Raw genomic sequence first — 15,134 nt, forward strand, 5'->3', positions numbered from 1 at the left:
ATGGTCTTGAACCTGGTTCTCTCCTACAGTGGGCTGTTCCTCATTCTCCCAGACCCTGCCTTTGTCTTCTGTGACTTGGGTGGTGTGGCTAGAGCACTTGCCGGTGAAGACTAAGGCAAAAGTCATTGATACCTCAACCTTCTCCATATCCTGAGTGAACAGGTCTCCCATTTTCTTCCAGAGAGGGCCCACATTTTTCCAAGTCTTCCTGAGAGCCCACCTCTGAATGCTGTGCCCAGCTCTGGAGCCCCCAGCACAAGAAAGACATGGACCTGTTGGAGGGGGTCCAGAGGAGGGCCACAAAGATGATCAGAGGGCTGGAGCACCTTCCTTTGAGGACAGGCTGAGAGACAGGCTGGGTTGTTCAGCCTGGAGAAGAGAAGGCTCCAGGGAGACCTTAAAGCAGCCTTCCAGTACCTAAAGGGGACCTACAGGTAAGATGGGGAGGGACTCTTTATCAGGGAGTGTAGTGACAGGACAAGGCTAATGGTTTCAAACTGAAAGAGGGTAGATTTAGATTTGATATTAGGAAGAAATTTTTCACTCTGCGGGTGGTAAGGCACTGGAACAGGATGCCCAGAGAAGTTCTGGAAGCCCCATCCCTGGAGGTGTTAAAGGCCAGGCTAGATGGGACTTTGAGCATCCTGGTCTAGAGGAAGGTGCCCCTGCCCATGGCAGTGGGGTTGGAACTAGATGATCTCTAAGGTTGCTTCCAACTCTTAACTATTCTATATTCTATGATCAATATACTATCTACGAACTGCAAGATGGATTCAGGATGAGTAGACCTGTACCAGATCAATCTGACATCTTTCTATGGTTAATCTATTATTTTTGTTCAAATAAAGGAAAGGCAGGATATATCATCAGCATAGTGTTTAAAGAGGCATTGATAGTTTCCACATGGAAGATCATTAGTTACAATGGAGAAGGTAAGACTTTGTGAAAAAGTTAGGCAAGGGTGAAGTCTTGGGCAGCACGGAGTGCAGAAGCATCACACTAGAGAGCGGGCATAAAGAGACCATAAAACTGCTTGAATGTACAAAGTTCACAGGACAGCATACAAGACGTGGAATGATAAGAATGAGTAAAACTCAGCACTGCACTGCACTGCACCTTTTATGTACCATCAACAAAAACACATGAGATAAAACAAGTTGGAAACCTCTACATGTAAAAGAGCCCCAGATACCCACTGACCACTGAATGACTATGGAGTATTTATGTGAGGCTACCCTAAAAAGGCAGATGTGATTCCAGAATGGACTGGAAGATTGCTAGTAGGATAACTTGAGATCAGCTCCACAAATCTTCTTCAAACAGGAACAACAGCAGAGAAAAGTTACGAGGATAAACAGGGAAAACAGAAGTATAAAAAGCATAGCCTGTTTTCCTGGTTGCCCTCATATCTATTAAATCAGAATGCTCTAGAAATACATCAGTAAGCACTAATCTTCAGAAAGGCAAGCTAACAGCACTGATACCAGATATAAACTGGCAATGAATAAATGACTGCAGCATCAGCCTACCATTCATCTTTTTACTTTCATACCATATCCTTAGTATTCACTCTCTCTGAAACCTAACTGGCAAAATTCAATGTATCCACAAAACCACCACACAATACTTGACAGGAAAAGGATGATACTCATTTCAGTTAATAGAAATCTTCCTACTGGAAGTGAGCTTGAGCAAGAAGAAGCTAAATTCACACAACCTTTATACTTAAGGTATCTTTATATGCCTCACTATAGTGCAGGCAAATAGCCATACAGATATAATCAGGCCATTCTCTACAGCAGGTAACTTCAAACCCTCCTTATGCTTGGCTGGGAAGAAGGAATAGCATTTCTGTAGTACATTGCAAAGGACAGGTATTTCTCAACTCCAGCAGTGATTATCTCTTCAAAGTGACTGCTTCAATCTAGGTGTGGAATACTACATTGTTTGTCTCTTCCACTCGGTGAAGGTAGCAACAGATGGAGCAAAACAAGACAAGGCACGGAAAAAGACAAAGCAGTGGCAAAACTCTTTCCCTTTCTGCAGTGAACACAAGGAAGGAAAAGAGAGGTCTGAAAACTTCCCTGGGTGCAACCACCAGTGACAGAATGATAAGCAATTATGGAATCAGATCCTTAAAACACAGATTTCAAATATACTCCAACTAGGTGCTCTTCTTTTGAGGAACTGGAGTTAGGAGGTAAAGCATATAATCTCAACACCAATTTCTTATTTTAGTCTTGGTCAGTGTTCTGTTCAAAAGATGTATGGGTCAGCAAAGACATGCTATCTACCAACCATGGAAACATTTAGAGAAAGTTAGTGGGTATGAGAAAACAGTAATATGGTATACTTGTAAATATCTGCTAGGAAAACAAAAAAAAAAAGTCAAATGGGAGTTTTCAAAGTTTTTCTTACTTATTAAATGTTAGTTTAATAAATGTCCTTGTTTCTATCTATAAAACTCCACTAGGATTTTAATCAGTGGTTTCTTGATGGTATATCAATGAAGATGAAACTTTTTTTTGGCACAGAACAGCCACTGAACGTACCGTTGTAAGTCTTCCTATGTGGAAAGAAAACATTTTGTCCATTCCCTTGCAGAGTCAGGAAGGCCATGTTTCACCTTTCAGTGAAATGATCCCCTCATAGTAGCACTGGCAGTATGCATATGTGTGAAGTATATATGTTAAAAACAAGAAGACACGCTTAAAGCACAAGTTCCAAAAATTTGATTTCTTTATAAGAAGGCTTTTCTGATTTAAATAAAGAGGGGCATTAGAAGGATCAGAAACAGTACCAATCATCTGCCAATGTCGTGATCAGAGGGAACACAGAATTGCTAATGCAATTCCTAGGCAAGTCTGCAGCCGAGACACATGTGAGCTCAGGTTTGCTAGAAGCTGAAGTGACACACAGAAAGATGTGTTCCACTGCAAACAGGACTAGGACAACAATCGTGTCATTGTATCTCTGCCTTTTCTTCTGAAGATGCTAGGAAGATGGCATCACAAGCAGGATCAGCTTCGCCGACGCTAACCCCTTCCAGGGTAAATGGGAGAGCAGACAGAGCTTCACTGGCTTACCCCTCCTGTACTAAGTTTCCTCTACAGTTACAGGTTGACCTCTTTCCAGACCACAGTGATGTCTGGTTTGTTCCACCAATGTAATACTGAATGCTTGGGCTAGACATGCATGTATGTATTCCTCAGCAAGTAAAAGTCACAGAGCTCAACCTTCAGCAAGGGAGACGCATCCCCCTCTTCTGCCCTCACTAATCCTCCAGTCCCCAGCTAGTGGGATTTTTCTCGAAGAACACGATATGTGTTACAGCTGGAGATGGTGCTGGGACAGTGGCACACTCTGCTTTTCCTCTGCCCATAAGATATGATGTCTTCCCTCCCCACACTCCTCCAAAACCCAGGTATCTCCACCAGCTCCACGTAGGTATGTGGCAAATCTGCCGTGGTCTGCTCTGGCACCTTGATGAGAAACGAGGCCGGCGTAGGGGAATGGTGGGAGAAAGGCTGCAGACATCTCCAGTCCTCTCTCCTCACTGCCGGAGTAGATACACTCTGTGGTTGAGGGTCCAAAACGGGGGAAGAATCAGAGGAACGTAAGGACACTCTGTACAACTGCTGTACTGGTGCTTCACAACATTGCTATTGCCTGATACAGCATACATTTAGAGCTGCAGTAGCCATTCAATATCAGTACATGTCTTTTCTTATTACAGATTTTTGCAAGTGGTGGAACAAGCAAGAACTCTTCAGTAGAAATAAACTTTCTGATTGTTGATAAAAACTGAGCTCAGTAGTGGGTGTACGCAGACTAAGGATTTTTGAAAAAAAAAACCAAAACACAACACAGAAACCTCAAGTCAAAAGCAATAATTTTAGAACCTAAGTAAGACATATTAAGTGGTAAGCAGTTAGCATTTCCCTGTTCAAAAACCACAGATACCTTTAGTATAGCCATATAAAAGCAAATCACAGCACAAAACAGTAAAATGGAATAGATGCCAAAATTTCCAGACTAAGATATAATACTTTGCTTTGAAAAATTTAGAACTTTTAAATCTAGATTATAAAAACCTAAAAGCCTTTGTCCTTTGCTACTTGTTCTCATTTTTGTTTTCATGGAGGAGGGAAGTGAGCCTAACCCATCAGCAGAAAATCTCATTGCCTTCCAAAGAGGAAAAACAAGGACCAACCATGAACATACTAAGGAAGCAATGAGCATATTCACTCACTTAAAATAAGAAGTGTGACTCAGATTTGGTTCATTATTACCACGTCAAACTGGGAAATTCCTGATCAAATGTGCCTGAAGGGAAGCTGAGCTCCAAATGAAATCAGTTTATACTGAAGAGGTAACGGAGAACAGAAACCTTGGAAGAATTTAAATTACGTGACAGACAGAAGTTCACTCTAGAATGGCAAACCTGAAAAAAAAAACCACCTTAGAATACATTTTTTTTGTCAGTTAATGGGATGTGGTCTAGCTCTTTTCCTCCACAGAAGGTTGACCAAAATGAACAGGCAAAACATCTGTAAGAAGACGTGGGTGCAAACAGTGTATACTGCCGCACACTGGAATGAAATCAAAGTGTCCAGCTCACTATCTTGTTCATGGAGATAATCTGTGCTTAAGCAGTAACATAGCAACTCAGGAACCATTTGGCAAACTGCATGTGTGGCTCGGCCAGCTGCTGTAATGTGAAGCACCTGTGTGGCAGAGCTGCTGCTCTATGTTGGAACCACCTTACGTTTGAAGAGTGGCACAGGAGAAGTTGTGTCAAACTTGTGTTAAAGCATTAGCTAGCTTTTTGCTGTAGCTAAAACACTTCTTTAAGTGAAAACAATTCTGTGGACTGCAATAAAAATATATGTAAGAGAACTTTGCTAATGACCTTTTAAAACTCCCTATGAATTCCTGCTGCTGAGGGAGGAACATCAGGAATCACTCCTGAGGTTGCTTTACTCTATACTGTGGCATCCTACTAAAATACATAAAAACATTGCATGAATGTCCACACAGCTCTACTATCATGGATATTGCTTTAAACTTAGAAATTACCCATAAGAAAATACTTTTGAAGTATTTGTCTTACTATTTAACTTAAAGACCTGATGCGTTATAGCCAGTGCTCTTACCTATGAAAATGTGCTTTAGCAACCATTATCCACAATGTTATCTGCTGAAAACTGTATGGTAGTGTATGTTTAATCATGTAAAGACATGTTTGTGTGCTCTAATTTGTCCTTCTTCCTCCATTCTCTCTAATGGAAAATACACAGAGCAAATAGCAAAAATAAATTGAAAAATTCAGAGTCAAGCAACACCAGCAAATTTAATTGACAGTTGTTTGAAGCAGAACATATTCAAAATTTCCCAATATTTATTTCAAAACTCCTAACAGCCAAAGTATCAACAGGTTATAGAATGATACTACTACTATTTTTTAACTCATCTATTTATGTTTGTCTGCTCTACTCAGTATAAGCCAGCATCCAAATGGCATGACTATATGTCGTACATACATCTATGGCAAAAAAAACCCTGCAACAAACAGCAGTCTAACACATTCCCCTGTAAGATTGAGTATGAGTGACTACATAGACTTAAAATAAAAAGCAAAGTTCATATGCCCTATTTTCTTCTTTAGAAATCTGTTCAGTTGCCATTGTTCACACCTTGTGTCAAAAAATTAAATGGCTTATAACAGATTTAATTGACATGCTTACTAACATCAGGAAGCTTTCAGGGGGTGAAATAAAGTTAAATCAAATTGTTATAGTACTGATCTGGCCTGCTGTTATGCGTGGCTTTTTAAAGGCTTTTATGGATTTTTCTATAATACCATATGCTACATTTTGCAAATTAGAGGCATATGGGTGGAGTAATACAATTAAAATGCAATTAAAATGTATGTACTTAGTATGATTTACAGCTGTACATTTTTTCTCCTGTTACTGAGTTTCTACACTTTGACATTTCCAAATCCAGTACAAGGCACCTCTCTCTCTTACCACACAGCTGTGTAGCCCTAAGCTTAGGTGTCCCCCTGTAACCATTCCCAGGGAAAAACCTCACCTCATCTTCAGCAAGGTGTTCAGGATAGAAGGGATGAACTACCCTTGTATGTGTCTATTACTACTAAGGATTACCGCCTACAGGTTAAAAGGTACAAGCTTCACTTTTACTTGGCCAAAGTTAGGTAACAAGAATCCCAATGGTAAGCCAGAGAACGCAGCTTCTGGCACTAACCGCATACTGATGGGATGTTCATTCTGCATAAAAAGAGGTGCAATAGAGTTGTAAAATTAGAACACATTTATTTGTTTGCTGTACCCTGCCTTGCAAGGGGTAACAAGCAGTTCCTTCCTAATGGCTTCAGGTCGAAGCTGAAGCCTTCCACCTGAAAGTTTGCATTTAACCTGAGTAGCCCTCAGATTTAATATTTGCTGTATTAAGGGTAGACACGTGCAGGACTACTGCAGGACTGGGGACTGACAGATGCTAGTCAGTGGAAAGCTTCTGGGCAATTATTGGTGTGTGGGAGAGAGAAACGTGCCTCTTCACAGCTCCTTTTACCTGAGAAAGGTGGAAAACAGACCAAGGGTGCCGTGTAGCAGGATAAAGGTAGCCAACAGTTCATCTCAGCTCTGTGTAAGGACCTAAGCAGCCAAAGGTCGCACATGAAGTAGAGAGCAGGACAAGTTCCCATCTCCGCTCCTGCTGCTATTTGGCTAAGAGGCATTGCTGGCCAGCCTGCACAAGTGGGAGTGAAGCCCAGCAGTTCAAACTGAGAGCCTGAAACTGTAACCCTCCTTATTTTCTCTTTTTCCTAATCCTAGAAAAGAACAAATAGACTTTTGAGGGTGGGCTTTCCTGTGTAAGGTTGCGGCTTGATGACACAATAAATTCAATTTTAAGCCTCCCTGTAACACTGAACACAGCGCTAATACGGTATGGGCTCACCCTGTCAGCTAAAATTAGTTAGTCCACCTACATTTTTCAAAGACTGCACTGGCTAGCTTTTTGCAGAGGATCAGGTACCATCTCTCGCCCTGCAATTTGTGTAAAATCAGGATCACCTCCCTGTTGCACCCTAGATAATTTAACAAGAGCATGTTTTTGTGCCCACACTTGATCCAGATGAAATTTTTGCTGCAGGGCAATTTGCTGATGCACAGAGACAGTGTGGATGATTATGGAAACAGGGTCTGTGTTTTAATGATAAATTTCATGTTTTCTTCTGCACCACAATGAAAAAAGATGCAAGATTCTGAGAATAAAAAGTATGGAAAACATGAAGAGAACCTGACTATGCATTGATAAGCATGCTGTCAGGCACCCTAGAAATTACTTCTGCCTGAGGCTGTGCAAATAACTAATTCTTTAAATCGGTTGTTGAATAGGAGGAAAAGAACCCCAGCAACCTGTTATCCATTACCAAAATGAAAGTCCAACATGCTTTGCTTTATTCAAACACAATGTTGTATTTTTTTTCCTTCTTTCATAAATCCTTGAAATTAAACATAACGGACAAAACCACTGGAGGGTTGCTACGGGTGTCATCCGTTTACCCAAAGGTACAGGAGGTAGCACACATGTCCAAAATGTGTAATATCTAGATTAAATTTTTTTGAAGGGGGATCTGAACCCAGCAGGGAATTTGAACCCAAAACGCCCTAAGCAGCAGTTCAAAGTATTCTGCATTGAGACTCGTGGTATCTTTTGCTGACACAGTTTCATTTTCCATGAATAGTTATTAATCAAATCTCTGACTCAGTGATGCCCCAGTTACTATACGCAATTTTAAGGATATTGCCCTAAAATGCAGCAGACACTTGGAATGCATACACATACACATGCAGACATTTGTACGCACAATTCAGCATTGCACACCGAGAACTTAGCTAGCTTCAAATGATCTGGTGAACATGTACAGAAGCATTGCAGAGCAACACCAAGGTGCTAGTCTGTCTCCTAAGAACCAGTGTTACTGCAGTAGCACGGTTTTGTACTAGCAAAGGGAACAACCCTACCTCTCAGCAAAACTAATTTGATTAGCTGGAGTGCCATGCCATGCTTCTGGCTCTGAAGCTAGCCACAGAGCTGGCTGTCTCAGCCCAGTACTTCCTAACTCCTTGTAGTTTTTAGTGCTTCCTTCAGGTTCTTATGTTAACGCCTGTATTAAACTTAAATTTTGTGCATTGTAGTGGAGTACACAACTATTTCATTAAAGATGGATGCCACCACTAAATAAATTTCTCCAGTCCCAACAGTTTTACGAGCTAAATGTGAATTCACGAATAGATTTTAAGATAGCCAATTCCCCATTCCGGAGACTTTTCTATTCTCCAGTTGTTTTCCCACCATCACGCTCTAATTGTAAGCAAGTTGTGGTGGTTCAGTCTCCCCTCCCCACCTTAGTCTTCTCAGTACTTGGCATGATGTCCTCCCCGCCTGGGCCACATAAGAATACACTGGACCAGAACATAACACAATGGTTTAACATGAAAGAAAGAAAAGCTGGAGAGCAACAGACCAAGAACACAATAGTGTGCCTGGTCCCCACGGCTCCTACCCTTTGAGGAGAATAACTATAATCAATCACTCCTGACAATATATGGATCGTGGCCACAGAGAGGGGGGTACCAGGACCACAAGCCCTAGCAAGTCCTGGGCTCGTCTAGCCATGGAAAGTACTGAAATACTCTTTTGTCTAAGCTGGGCCGGCGTGGAAAAGTACCTGACGAAAGTTAGTTATCTCAGATGCTATAAGTAGCAATTCTAGTAATGACCCTTTGAGCTGTTCTGGATTGCAGTGGGCTGTGGCCAGTATCTCCCGAGCTGAAACACTGTTCAGGTAGACACCTTGAGGACCAGAAGGCCAGGGCAAGACAACGTTTCCCGAGCCTCAATTATCGCCCATTGAGGAATGTCAATATACTCTATTTACTCAGAATCAAAAAGGGAAATTTTAACTATAGGCTAGCCTCTTCTTCATCGACCGCTCCACTTACATGTTTATGATTAACTTTATAGATGTGGATGCTCTTCCATTTGTCCGTGCACGCGTAGGAGTTAAAAAGGGTAGTGAAGTGGACACCTGCCACTAGAGTCATGTGATATTAGATCTTTGATCTCTGTGGTTATAGACCGGTGGGTGTGTGTATGTTTGCGTGCACTTATATGCATACGCAATAATTTGAGATCTGTGCTTTTGTTCATGTGTACATGTACTGATTTGGGATACTTTATAGTAAGTTAGTGTGAATCCTGCCATCTTCGAATCTGTAATTAAGTCACTGCTTAGTTATTTGTTAAGTTAATCTGTAAACCTTTAAATCAGTTATGGATTAATTGCTGCTAAGATTCAACCTCTTGATTTATCTCAAATTATTAATAAATTTTGAATCGCTGCTTAATCATAACTGTCAAATACTTCTATCTGCGACACAAGTACGAAAGTAACATTTAGGAGGAAAGGAAATATCTAAACAAGTTGCTTGGAAGATGGTCATTATTTTGCAAACATATTTGCATGCATTTACACAATTAAAAACCAGTGAAGATATCTAAGCCGTTTTTGTGGGCTTTAGAGGTTTGCATGAAGTCAAACATTTTCCCAGCTTTCCTCATATGAAAACAACAGGCACTTTTCACATCAGCCTGTTCTGCAGCAAGTGTATTTGTCTGATGGAAATTATACGCATTATCTCTAAATTCAATGCATGAATATGCACAAAAACATTCTTATTGTCAGGGGGAGGAAGGAAAAACGTGAGTCACATTTGTTACAAAGTTGGCAAGATTGGGGCAGGAAACAGATTCCACACATGAGGAGACTAAACAGGCAATGATTCTTCAGCTTGGAAAGAGAGATGAGCAGGGTTATGAGAGAAGTCTACAGTGTTATGACTGGCATGGAAAAGGTTACCGTAGAATGATTACTCATAATATATCACAAAACAAGAGCTGGAGAGCACCCAATCAAGTCATGAGACAACAAATCTATGACAAATAGAAGCAAGTTCTGTTTCACAGAGTGCATAATTAGAGTGAAATTCACCATCACAAAACTGTGGGGAGGACAAAAGTATATACATGCTGAAACAGAGACAAGAAAAATGGAAAATGGGAGCCTACAGGCCTTTAAACACAATGGTCCAGTTGCACTTGAAATTAAGATGCCCTCAGAATTACAGTGCTACCACTTCCTTGGAGCATGGCACCACTTCGGGAGTCGCCCCGCTGGGAAGAAATACATGGTGAGCCACAACTTCCTTACTGGTTTTCCCTCTGAATCAGATGGCAAGCAGCCTCAATCAGCAGCAGATTACTTCTTTCTCTACGCTGAATGCCTCCCCCATTCCTCATCCCTGCTTGCTCCTTCCTTGCTCCCTTGGGAAGGGGTGAAGCACTGCCTGGAGGCTGCTCTCGTGATCAGCAGGGACATCTAACACTGGGAGTCGTCCAGGGAGCAGGGTGACAATGTCTTGCTCGATGTATGGGTAAAGGATAACCTGGAATTAATGAAGTGGACACAGAGAGATGGTGCAGTGGGAGTAAAGGGGAAGTGCTCAGGTCCTCTGACTGAGCAGGAAGTGAACAAGCACAGTTCCAAGGAACCGGACCCACCTCACAATATTTACTCTTAACTGCTTGTTCTGCAGAGGATGGTCTTGCTGCTGAGATTTATAGACAATGAGAGAGGCAGCTTATCTCAAGTGAATGATTATAATTATTTGTTCATGGTCTAAAACTTATTTGGTTCTTGCCCTTCGCTTCTGGTGTTACTCTGGAATTGTAGTCTAACATTCAGCAAAATAACAAATGGATGATGACATCATTGAGGCCAGTTATTTGTTGTGACAGTAGAGAACAGAGAACAGGGTGAAAATTAAACTGAATTTTAAAATAAATAGAGTCCGTCTGCTCCCTTTCTCCCCAGCAACACTTTCAAAGCCTACTTGCAAACTCCTGCATGATGACTCCAAAAATGCTACAACATGAGATCTTTGCTCTTGCTAATAAAAATAGATTTATGCAAATTGTCACGTTGGACTACTACTACAAATGCATCTCATATGAGGAGAATCACTCTAAGTAGGACACACAGGAAGAAATCTCACTTACAGTTTCAGATGTGGTATCTGTCTCACACAGTCGAGACTTTAACTCCAGAAGGCTGTGTATGTTCAAAAGCCAAGAGCATGTTCTTTCCTTTCCCATTAGAGACTTGCACAGAAATACCAGGGAAAGGTTTCAGCATTTTGGATTATAATTCTCAATGTAAAAAGGCTACGGTATTTAGGTCAGAACATCTGAATGAGACAAGAAAGTCTGATGAAAAAAATCAGTCCCTTTTAACATGTAATGTTGGTACCTCAGAGAACAAAAATACAGGAATGATAACAAAAAAATGAACTAGGTCAGCAACGTCTCTTTTCCTCTCAAACACGCTTGAGTGTTGCCAGCTGGAAACTTGGGCTACGTTATGCCACAGCAACTGCAGAATAATTTTGTAGCCTGTAATCATGTCTTAATTCTTGCCGTGGTTTTAGAGGTATTTGCAAGTAGTGTGACAGCAACAACAGAAAGTATTTTGGTGGTATTTTTGACAGCTAATTACTATATTTCACCACTGTATTGAGTTTTACACCGTGTTGCATAAAGTTAATTTCACAAGTGTAGGAGAAAAGTGTATTCTCTTCACTGGCCTGTATACTGCATTGGAAAAACATTTGCAGGATTCTCTAGGTATGATATCAGCAATAACGGTACTTAAGTGTAATGTTTTTGCTTTCTTGTGTTCTATATGCATGTATAAAATATAAAAAAGGACAGATTGCTAATGTGCTCACTAGAGACACACAAAAATCAGTATTATTTTCATGTTGGATCACAGGAGTGGGTTTTCAAAGGCACAAATGGCAGGGTTGCCTAAATCCCATGGAAATTCACTTATGGCACTTTATGACTTTGAAAATCTGCAGCTTTGCATTAAAAAAAGACCAGAATCAAACCTAAAGGCTTTGATCCTAGTACCATTTTTACACAGCCAGCAAAGTATGCAGTTGTTCAAAGAAGACATCTACTTATTGCAGAGTATGTTCAGGTCATAAAAATGCTTTCACTCAGTTCATAACAGAAAGTACTTAAGGATAAGGACCTGTGTTATTTCACACATAGGAATAGACTTGCTAGAGAAACTGCAAGTAAAGGGGAGTAAAAGTGTGTGAGGTACACAAGCTTTGAGGACCTCGACATCTTGTACAGCAAGGTCTGAATACCACTTAAGTCCGTATTGGCATAAGTTACCATCATTCTACAGAGGTCAATGGAGTTGCATCTATGTATTCCTGCTTGGCCCTCTAAGTATCACCTAGACAGAAAGAAAAATCTAGTCCAAACCTTACAGATGAACAGATCTTAGCAGGTTTAACATTCAGACCTGTGAGTAACAACAGCAAGCTCCACAATATAGTGTTTTTTCTCAATGTTTCCAAATCTGCTTGGAAAATTGATTGATAAAATTATGTGAAATAAACCATCAAACTACTAAGGTGACTTTTGAGAAAAGGAATAGATTGTTATCGGAGTTATTCATGTATATCAGTGCAGCCCCTTCTCCCCAAAATGTAGACTTTTTTTTTTACATGTATCATGAATGCAAACAAGTTATAGCACACACAGCCTAAAGAGAAGTACTTCCAGCACATCTAACACCCACCCAAAAACATCCATACAGAAAAAAACCCAGGATCTTAGATTGCAGTAGTATGTTAGCTTTTTCTCACACCTAAAATACATCCCCTCTGGTGCTGGAGCTGACAGTAGCCTTGGGTCAGCCTGCACCTTCTCTCTGCCGTGCAGATGAAGAGCGAAGCATGCATGCACTGGTGAGAAAGAGCTGAAGCAGGTGGGGGGAGGCAGCACCCTTCTTTTGCAACAGAAACACACACACCCTATCATGCACTCAGCAGCAATGTCCTGACCTGTGGTTCACATAACTACAGTCATCTCAGAAGAAACAGAGAAAAAGAAATAAGGCTTAGAAACTGACCTGTTTTTCATTTTCGTCCTCCAGCCTCAGCCTGTCCTCAATGCAGTTCCTGGCCTGAAGGAATGCCTTCCTCTGAGCCCTTTCTGTCAAAATCCTCACAAAGACCCCATACAAATTTACACTGACAAAAAGGATTGCATTGGCCACAAGCTGTAAGAAAGAAAGAAAGAAAAATAAATTAATACTTTAAAATTTAGATTTTTATTTTACATGTCTACTCAGCAAAATGTGGAAAAAAAAAAAAAAGGCACTGTCTTTAAATATTTCACCTCGCTAGCCATGTCACCGATACCCCTTCCCACAACCCAATTGCAATGAAACAATTATAGCAGCTACCACAAGTCTAGGCAAGCAATATTGCGTAATACAGAACTTCACATTTGCTGAACTTAATTTCTCTAACAATGATCTGTAGCTTATCATTTTCATTCAGCATCAGTTCTTTCATCGGCCCATTGGAAGATCTGTCCATCTAGTAAGGACAGCATCTTCAACATTTGTTCAATTGCAAGAACACTGAAATTATTTTCCTACGCCTTTGTAAATTAGGGATATATTTGTCCCTTTTTTTTTATAGTTGAGAAGCAAGGAACTGAAAAAATCTGTGACTAAATTAAAACATGTGCCTCGGTACCACAAGCCTTCATATTGTGCAGTTTGCACTTGGAAAATCTACTTCGCTTTCCATATCTATACTATTAGCGACTATACTGTATTTTTTATGAAATCATCAGATACATTGTTGATGCTATCCTGCAGCAAACCTCTCAGAAGGTGGTGAGTTTGGTTCTACGAACAGTACTTTGATGAAGGACACATAAATGACCCAATTGCCCTTCTGTTTTTTTTTTATCATTTTTCCAATATATGATAAATTAGTTATCTGACCTAAATAACTCAACAGAGGCTTGCACACAACCTCCCTCTCTAAGACAATCCTGTCTAAGTTTCTCACCACATCTCTGATGTCTGAAACATGTCTTCTGATGGTAAATTCTGCAATGCAATGCAGAGTTTGTTTAGAAAGGAAGCAATAAGGCCTGTTTACCCAATATCTTTTCAGTCTCATTCTCCACGTTTACTCTAGTTACTACCGCAGCATCATGATAAGGACTCACGGGACTCAGAAATGCCAAAATTTCAGAAATCAGCTAGCACATAAATTGACCAAGATTGGGTATAACAAGAGCAAAGAAAGACATTACAGCAATAACACAATTCATGTTAAATTCCTGTGCACCTGAAATAGTTCATAAAGACCATATAACTGACATTTATTTCTTAATTCAAGATATACACTTTCATCAACATTTCATCTCTACTCTTGCGTGATCTGCTAATGCAAAATGAAGAGGAGACCACTGCCCTTGTTTGCACTGCATAGTAAGTCCAGATGTGTCAACAACACAATCAAGTTTTTTAAAAAATAAAACCACTGACATCATTGTAGAGAATGCTTACTGAGTAACGGGACTAGGGTTGAAGGCTTGAATTCGGCCAATATGGTAAGCAAGGATCCAAAATGACACCCAGAAACTCCCTGCTGACTTTGGAGAGCCTCTAGGAAATGTTTCACCCTACAAAAATAGGAAGGAAGTTTCTGATGTGTTTAACTAATGGCGCTATGTGATCTCAGTATAGTGGGGAGAACTGAAAGATTCATTCTGGGTGGGTTCTCCAGACCTTCACAGATTCACAATTCCTCTAACTTTTACCTTCATACCTGGTTGTTATTAGTCAACAGGACATCAACTACAACTTCCCTGCAAACATTCTCACCAGTGCAAAATCAAAAAGATACTCTGTGACCATTAAGGGAGCTGTGCATAGCAGTAGTGTTTGCTTTCTCCTCAGATATCCAAAAAGAAACAGTTATCTCACAAGAGCTAACAGCAGTGAAGAATGGTGTTACGGCTTCCTCCTGAGAACTACAAAATGCGGGTTCAGGTGTCACCAGTCAGAGTAATTTCAACCTAAAATCTCATATACCAGTTACTTACATGTCACTTCTCAGAGATGGTAATACTGATGGTAAAACTTTGAAGATGAAGAG

The 15,134-nt window shown here is 40.5% G+C and overlaps 1 protein-coding gene across 1 annotated transcript in view; it reads right to left on the minus strand.

Annotated features, from left to right (window-relative positions):
- The window catches only part of ADCY1 (adenylate cyclase 1), a gene marked incomplete at both ends in the record, with an annotated part of 153,946 nt that overhangs the window by 96,306 nt on the left and 42,506 nt on the right, over positions 1-15,134 (minus strand). Inside the window, one exon of the mRNA XM_082479370.1 lies at positions 13,082-13,231. Coding sequence (XP_082335496.1) covers positions 13,082-13,231 — 150 coding nt within the window. The remainder of the gene's footprint in view (positions 1-13,081; positions 13,232-15,134) is intronic.

Source organism: Vanellus vanellus, assembly GCF_965231255.1.
Source record: "Vanellus vanellus genome assembly, chromosome: 2".
In the NCBI taxonomy this organism is placed as follows: domain Eukaryota; kingdom Metazoa; phylum Chordata; class Aves; order Charadriiformes; family Charadriidae; genus Vanellus; species Vanellus vanellus.